Source organism: Equus caballus, chromosome 1 (genome assembly GCF_041296265.1).
Source record: "Equus caballus isolate H_3958 breed thoroughbred chromosome 1, TB-T2T, whole genome shotgun sequence".
Taxonomy (NCBI): Eukaryota; Metazoa; Chordata; class Mammalia; order Perissodactyla; family Equidae; genus Equus; species Equus caballus.
The window spans coordinates 174,884,594-174,892,763 of NC_091684.1; the positions used below are offsets into that span (position 1 = coordinate 174,884,594).

The 8,170-nt window shown below is 57.1% G+C and overlaps 1 protein-coding gene across 3 annotated transcripts; it reads left to right on the plus strand.

Moving 5' to 3' along the window:
* Positions 1-1,127: 1,127 nt before the first annotated feature.
* REC8 (REC8 meiotic recombination protein) lies at positions 1,128-8,127 on the plus strand. Of its 3 annotated transcripts, none has more exons than XM_014733671.3 (20): positions 1,128-2,035; positions 2,254-2,367; positions 2,463-2,531; positions 2,668-2,810; positions 2,895-2,970; positions 3,079-3,199; positions 4,251-4,335; positions 4,695-4,774; positions 5,025-5,106; positions 5,237-5,309; positions 5,392-5,483; positions 5,647-5,696; positions 6,039-6,182; positions 6,521-6,587; positions 6,690-6,856; positions 7,069-7,117; positions 7,366-7,432; positions 7,563-7,694; positions 7,765-7,871; positions 7,978-8,127. In XM_014733671.3, exons 2-20 carry the CDS (start codon positions 2,312-2,314, stop codon positions 8,067-8,069), a joined length of 1,752 nt encoding a protein of 583 aa, XP_014589157.1. In that variant the 5' UTR covers positions 1,128-2,035; positions 2,254-2,311; the 3' UTR covers positions 8,070-8,127. The 3 variants fall into 3 exon arrangements, with proteins under 3 accessions (XP_014589157.1, XP_014589158.1, XP_070129110.1); XM_014733672.3 differs by having other exon boundaries at positions 7,369-7,432; XM_070273009.1 differs by lacking the exon at positions 1,128-2,035 and having other exon boundaries at positions 2,177-2,367.
* Positions 8,128-8,170: the final 43 nt, after the last annotated feature.

Below are 8,170 nucleotides of genomic sequence, written 5' to 3' on the forward strand. Positions count from 1 at the left end.
ACCTTCAACCTACTCTCAGTACGGTAGAGATCCGCTTAACACACAAATCTCACCAACTCACTCCTCTGCTCAAAATCTTCCATTGGCTCTCAACTCAGGGTAAAAGCCCAAACCCTTACAGTGGCCTCCAAGGTCCTTGTGATAGGGCCCCATCTCCCTCTCTAACCTCACCCCTTGCCATTTTTCTCCTCAGTCACTTTGCTCTAGGCTCCTTGAACCCACCAAACACATTTCTGCCTCAGGACCTTTGCACTTGCTGGTTCTTTTGTCTAAAATACTCTGTTCTCCTCTGCTGCCTCATTTTTCTTCATAGCACTGATCACCACTTCACATATTTCTATGTGTCTACTTTTTTATCATCTCTCCCTCCCTACTCCATGAGAACAGGGACTTGTTTTGTTCATGCTATATCCATAGTGCCTAGAGGAGAGACTGCCACGTAGTAGGCATGGAATAAATACTGGGTGAATGGGTGATGGGTGAATGAACAAATGACTGTGGCCCATGCTGATCTCCTAAAGTAGATTCTAAGCACCTTTAGAGCGGGTGCCCCCACTTTATCATGTTTGTGCCCCAGTGTGAACACTTAGGAACACTGACAACAGATGTACAGTGATTAAAACAGTTTATAAGTACCATAGAGACACCACTTTAGCGAAGCACACTGGAATAGGGAATGGGGACACTAAAATTCAGAGAGCAGGCTGTCACTAAGGAGCTGTGAGGGCTGGGAGAAACAGTCTCTATGGGCCTCTGTTTTCTCAGCTGTAAAGACAAGGCTTGGACTATGAAATCCATTCCAGCCTTGACATTCTGTGGTTTTAAGTTTAGGGCAATTGCATATTTATTTGACAACTACTTACTGAGCTGGATTCCAGGCACTAAGTGAAAAAACAAGACCCCAAACTCAAGAGCTCCCAGACTGAAGGAACAAGATAAAATAGGGTCAGCTCAGCTCCAAGAAGAGCCCAGTTGTAAAGAGCCAGAAACACACCCTGGAGTTGAGGCTGGGAAGGGTATTTTAGGCCAAAGAAATGGCTGTGCAAAGGCAGGAGGCCTGGGGACAAGAGATATTTGTAACTACAACGCACTGCTTAATTTTACACAAAGAACGGTTTGAGACAAGTGGCTTTTGTATGCTGAGAAGTGTGCCCTGCATCCAACGAAGCTAGAGCCTGTTTCAGCGGGGAGAATATTCACGACTGGAAAACAGCCAGATGACGGATGCCCACAACCTAAATTGCTCAAGGTCAGGAAAACTGCTGAAGTGTAAGGAAATGACCCGGCTTCCTGTGAGATCTGACTTCCCCAGCGACCTGCGGCGGCTCCAAGGCCACCTCTCATGTTTCTACCTCCCAGCTCACGATGGGCCTGAGGCTGGGCACAGTCAATCAATTGCTACTTGGCGGGATTTGAGGGAAAGGGCAGGGTCCAACCGCAGGTCAGACGTCCGAACAGGGCCCGGGCGGTTGCCCTCGGCATGACCCGACCTTGCCTGCTGGTTGCAGCGCCCTTGTTACCAGGCTCGCTGCAGGGGGGGAGGCTGGGGTTTGCTCCCCGCTCATTGGTAGGCAGAAAAGCGCCGCCGAGGAACCCTCGGTCCCAGGGGCGAGAACGAGAGCCCATTGGTCAGGACACCTCACAATGGCCCCTGCAGCGCGCAAGGTTCTTCCCATTGGCTGGCTGCGGCCTCGGGAGACCCCTGTGGCCTCGAACGCAGGCAGCCTCCTTGGCGCCCCGGAACGAGCGCTCCCACGCCGACCCCCAGTCCTCATTGGCTGTTCTGTGGGCCGCCGCCATCTAACGAGCAGCGAGGCGCAAAGCACCCAAGCGCGCGCTCCCTGCGGCGGGATCCAGTCCCGCGGGAGGGCGACCCGGCCGGAGCTGCAGGGGCCCAAGCTGAGGGCAAAGGTCCGGGAGCCCGGCATCTCTGCAGAGGACGTCCGTTCTCCCTTGGCACCTCGTCTGGGTCACAGCCCGGGCCTCCCTCCAGAGCTCTGCATCTCCAACCTGGAACCCAACCCGGAAGGCTCCAGTAAGTTCGAAGCACCCACGCGGCGCGCAAACCCACTCAGGGCCGACAGAGAGGGGCGTCCCAACTCCGTCCCATCTGCACCTCCATTCACGTCTCCCCTCATCGTTTATCCACCAACTGTTTATCAGTTCTTTTACTTAGCATTCCACGTCCACCCGCCCCCACCTGTCCAAATCCTTACTTATCTCCCTCGGTGTTGGGAAATCCTGTGCCTAAAGAATTCGAATTGAGATCCACACGGAGTGGTAGAGACGAAGGTGAACCTCCCAAGGAACGATGTTCTACTATCCCAGCGTGCTTCAGCGCCACACCGGCTGCTTCGCCACCATCTGGTAAGGGCCGGCTGAGACGGGTGGGCGCGGGGAGTGGCGGCCAGAAATCCCAGTGCAACGCACGCCTTCCAACCCCATCCGCTCACCCCCTTCAGGCTGGCTGCGACGCGCGGCAGCCGGTTGGTGAAGCGCGAATACCTGAAGGTGAACGTGGTGAAGACGTGGTAAGGCTCAGAAAAGGGAGGCGTGGCCTGGTGCCTGGGTGGGTTAGGGGATGGATTGCGGTGGGTAGTTTTTGGCGCGGGTCCTTGTGGGGCCCGTCCTTGGCGCAGCAGTGATCAGGGCACGTTGTTCCTCCAGCGAGGAAATCCTCAATTATGTGCTGGTCCGAGTGCAGCCCCCGCAGCCCGGCCTGCCGCGGCCCCGCTTCTCCCTCTACCTCTCAGCCCAGCTCCAGATCGGCGTGATCCGGGTCTACTTTCAACAATGCCAGTACCTCGTAGGTAAGGCTGGGAGGGCTCTGAAGCGGGCAGAACTGAGTGGGATTCAGCTAGGCTGGCTCTCTACCTTGCCCTCCCTGCCCACAGAGGACATCCAGCACATCCTCGAGCGCCTGCACCGTGCCCAGCTGCAGATCCGCATTGATATGGTGGAGCCTGAGCTGTGAGTGTCCCCGTGGAACTGGGATCACCCAGCCTTTAGTGGGGAGCCTGGCTGCTTAGCCTCAGCCCATCCCAACCTCAGTCCCTGACAGCCCACATTGTTTCTCAGACCCAGCCTGCTGCTTCCTAACCGCCTGACCATGATGGAGACCCTGGAAGATGCTCCAGACCCCTTCTTTGGGATGATGTCTGTGGATCCCAGACTTCCTAGCCCCTTCAGGATCCCTCAGGTAGAGCTCATTCCCCCAGGAAACTCAGACTGATGAGTTGACAGTGCAGAAGGGAAGTGCTGTTCTTGTGCCCATCTGACACTGGGGCTGGGGGAAGGGGGCCTGCCACAGCTCAGCCACACAGGAGTCAGTACAGGGGGACTGTCACGGTGGAACCATCCAGACAAGCCCACCCTGCTTACCTATTCAGGATCATCTTAGAGGCAGCTCTTGTTCCCACTCATCCCTGCACTGTTCCCACTGCTGAGGCCCTAATGCAGGCTCTCATCATCCCTTGGCATTGGGTTCCCTCCCCATGTCCTTCTCCATCCATTCCCAACACCCCCCAGCTTAGACAACGTTATTCTTTCTTCAAAGACACCTCCAGTGTTTTCCCATTGCAAACAGACTACTAGCATTTAGGGCCTCCATGCCGTGGTCCAGGGCTAGCCATCCCCAGCCGTCTCTCAGCACATCCCCTGGGCATCTTAGGCTTCCAAACACTGGTCTGACCCACGTGTCCTGAAGATGCCACATTCACTTCTTTGCTTGTGCTGTTTCCCAGACCTGTAATGGTCACCCCTCACTCTTTACCAGTTAAGTCCTACATATCCTTAAAGACCTCAAGCAAACACTACCCTTTTCCATGAAGCCTTTATCCCACTCACGGTCAGAACCAAATGTTGTTTTGGAACTTAGCACATTACTAGGGCCTTGTTTTATCCTTTGTGTTGACTCTTGTTGGGGTCATTTGCAAACTTATTTCCCCACTAGACCGTATGCTCCTTAAGATCAGGAATTGTCTCTGTTCCCTGTGTCCCCTACAAGACTTGATATAAGGATGCAGTGCTTCTTGCACAAGTTGACAAAGGCTACAACTGGGGGTGGGGGCTGAGGGCAGGAATGGGAGGAAAGGAGACCAGATGGCAAGTGAGTTCATGGATGCTGATGGCAGTGCCACAAGAATTACACATAAAGAGCTATTACCGTCCACTGTCTGGATAAGGAGGTGAAAGTGGGAAAACGGGGGCCTAAAGCTGAACCCTATCTTTTCCCCAATCCCTCCCCCAAGATTCGACATCTCTTAGAGGCTGTGAGCCCAGAGAGAGTTCTTGAGGAGATCCCTCCTGAAGTCCCTCCAGAGCCTAGGAAGCCAGGTGAGCAGAGAGAGCCTTCTTTCTGGTGAGAGGCATAGGGAGGTCCAAGAGCTGAAGAAATAACCATCTTTGAGCTTCTCTTAGGAGCCAGGCCCTGTGAGGGGCACTTTATGTGTGTAGCCTCATCACAGCCTAACGAGTCCTGAGATCAGAATTCTCATCCCCGTTTTTCAGATGAGGAAAGTGAAGTGAAGCCCATGGTGGTTAAGCAACATATCTGGGGTCAGATTGCCAGACTGGCCTGGGCCTCACTAGAACCCAGGCTGACTTGACCACAGAGTCCATGCTTTTGCCTCACCACATGGGTGTGGGAACTGGAAAGCAGCAGAGGGGCTGATGTGACTTCCCTGCCTCTCCAGAAAGGGTCCCGGTCACTGTGGTGTCTCCCGAGGCCATCACCCTCCTGGAGGCGGAGCCCATACGCATTCTGCCCATTGAAGTGAGTGCTCCCCCTGCACACAGAGCCTGAGGCCTGAGTCCTGCTTCTGATGGCCCAGCCCCCCTGCATCCACTTCTCTGTCCCCAGAGTCCTGCCTTCTCCTTCTCCATTTCCCTACTCCCTGTCCTGGCGCCTGAGCACCCAGTGGGCTTCCTCTGCCTGGCCCATGGCAGACCCAGTCCCCTGGATCCACTTGCCTTTTTCAGAAATGGAATTGAGTCTGCTGTCCTTGTTCTTCCTCTCCCAACAGGGTGAACGGGACCTCCCAGAGATCAGCCGCCGAGAGTTGGACCTGCTGGTTGCTGAGGAAGGCGAAGCTATCTTGTTAGAGGGTAGGCCTATCTGGCAACATGGGGCTCGCCTAGCGCTGGACAGTCAGGCCCCTGACATGGGCAGTCTGGGCCCAGGCAGTGCTCCCATCTCTTCTCTTCTGCACTCTGAGCCCTGATCCTATCTCTGCAGAGCCCAAGGAGGAGCCCCGGGCCCTGGAGCCGGAAGCCATAGTCCCTCCGCTCTCACCCACAGCTCTTGCAGAGTAAGGGCTGGAACCTCGGGGCTGGGAAGGGGGTCAGTGCTGGGAGGGGCTGTCCTCATTTCTCTTGCCCACTTTCCCTCAGGTTGGAAAGGGCAGTAGAGCCCCTTCCAAGCGAGGTCCCAGCCCCTGAGGAGCTGAAGCTGGCAGTCTGGGAGCCTGCGGTCCCACTTCCTGGTGAGTGCCTGCCATGCCTGGGTCCTTCCTGGGGGCACTTGCACACCTGCTGCAGACAAGGGCCCTGTATTCCTACTTGCTGGGAGGACCCTCTGGGTGATAGCCTGGGGGCTGTGAGGATGATGGGTGTGGGGCAGAGCCGAGACCTAGAATGTTGTTGCAGAGGTGACCCCCCCGCTGGAGGTGCGTCTGCCGCCCCCAGTCAGCCCAGAGGTGAGTAGTATCCCTTCCAAGCCGTGCCTCCTCTTGGCCCTGCTCTGCCAGAGCTGCTCACCCATAGCAGCTTCCCCAAGCCCAAGGCCACTGCTAGGCTACACTGGCCTTTGTTCAAATTAGTAAGTGGGGCTCCCATCATACCCCCTTTTATCCAGCCTGCACTTCCCAGGTGGGTACCCTCCTACAGGGTAGGAGCTACACACTCCCAGAGGAGGCTCTGCCCAAGCCCCTTCCCAGGGCACCTCTAGGGGCGGGAGTGTGGGGCCTGTTTGCAGCCCAGCAGGATGACGGGAAAAGGAGTAATGGGTAGCCTTGCCCCTTCCCCCACTCTCTACCCAGCGGAGGAGGCCCCCAGTCGCCCCACCTCCAAGGAGCCCACCTCGCCGCCGCCGCCGCCGGTTACTGTTCTGGGACAAGGAGACTCAGATCTCCCGGGAGAAATTCCAGGAACAAATGCAGATCAGAGCCCACTGCTGGGAGTGTGTGAGTGCACACAGGCTCCACGGCCAGAGTGGGGCAGGAAGGGCCTGGGGAGGTGCATGCTGGCCTTTAAACGCCTGGGGAGGCATGGGGAACATCCCCCAAGTGCATGGTTGGGGGTTTGCAGATGCACAACTCTTCATGCTCCTTTAGTGACCCTGCCCAGCACACCCATGAGCACCGGTTAAAATAGTCCTACTCTTAGCCATGGGTGGAGCAGGCAGGGGCAGGAGCCTGGAAGAGTTGAAAGGCCAGAGGCCATGGAACAAGGCACTGCAGAGATGGAGAAGGGGCAACAAGTGCTCTCTCCTAACTGGGCTTTGGCCTTCTCCACCCTGCAGCCAATGGTACAGCCGCCTGAACGAACCATCACAAGCCCTGGAGAGCTGTTTCGAACCCCGACCCACTGTAAGAAGAGTGGTGGGAGCTGGCGTGTGGGATCCTCTGAACGCACATTCCTTGCTCTTGGTGTTCCTCCACACCTCAAACCTCATTTCCCCTTGTCCCCAGCTGGCCGGCTACCCCCAGAACTGCTGGCTTTCTGGACCCATTGTGCCCAGCCACCCCCAAGAGCACTCCGGCGAAGGCCGCCCCTGGAGCCTGAAGAGGAGGCTGCTGAGAGGGAGCTAGTGGCTGAGGAGGAAAGGAGAAAGCCTGAGACTCCGAGTGACATTGAGGTACCTGCACCCTCACTCTTCCTGGAGTGGTCTGCTTTGCCCGAGCCCCCGCAGGCCTCCTGCCCACATGAGCAGCAGTGCCAGATCCTGGACATGGGATTGGGTGTGTCCTGTTCTGGAGCCAAGGCTGGTTCAGGGCTGGGACTGCCTCACCCCTGCCCCAGGTGCTTCTGTAATGCTTGGGGTCTCAGTGCTCTTTCTCTCATCCCCAGGTCCTGAGGGAGGCCCTGGAGCCCAGTGGGCCCCTCATGGTGTCTGCAGGTAAGCACCCGGAGAAGAAGGAACAGTGGAGACCACTACCCTAACCACCGTCCTGGGAAACTGGTGCCCCCACTACTGACAGTTTTCGTCAGAGGGAGCGTTTAACAAGGAAGCATAGATTGATTCCCTTAGTTCTCCCCGGTGTGTTAACAAGTCACTGCACAGCTCCAGCATCCAGTTTGACCAGGTGGCCTGAAAGTCCCAACTGCTCAGATCCAAGCACCTGCTCAGACCCTCCCCTCCCCCAGCAGAGCTCTCCCTAGAAGCGGCTGAGGAGGAGGCCCGCATCAGCCTCGTGCCCCCGGAAGAGCGCTGGTAAGCAGCCAGCCCGGTGGGCTCGGGCCGTAGCCCCGGCCAGGTGGGGAAGTGGCTAGGAGGGGCATGCCCCTCGTCACCATCACAGCTGCCACCTTCCCTGCTCCACCTGACTCACACGTTCTCCTAGGGCCTGGGCTGAGGTGGAGCAGCCAGAGGTCCCTGCACTGCCCGTGGTGCCTGAACTCCCTGAAGTACCGGTGGAGATGCCTTTGGAGCTGCCCCTGGAGCCCGAGATGCTCTCACTGGAGGCCGTGCACAGGTACCAGGGAGGGGAGCCTCGATCAGTGGGCCTGGGCTGGGCATCAGCTAACTGTGCTTGACCCCCCTAGGGCAGTGGCACTGGAGCTGCAGGCCAAGAGGGCCCCTGACTTCAGCAGCCTGGTACCGCCTCTCAGCCCCCGCAGGATGGCTGCCCGGGTCTTCTACCTGCTCCTGGGTGAGCGTGGGCACGTGTGTGTGCATGTGTGAGGGGACGGGACACACAGGCCAGATGCTGCTAGAGGGACTTCCTCTGACTGGCCCTCTCCTCCCCTCTTGACCAGTGCTTGCGGCGCAGCAGATCCTTCACGTGGAACAAGAGAAGCCATACGGGCGCCTTCTGATCCAGCCAGGACCCCGATTCCACTGTGGTTAGAGACAACTTATAAAGCTGCCAGGAAACTGGCTACATTAAACTATGTTCTGCCTTACCAGCCCCTGCCTGCCTCATTTCTGAACATGCATCTCTATCCCTCC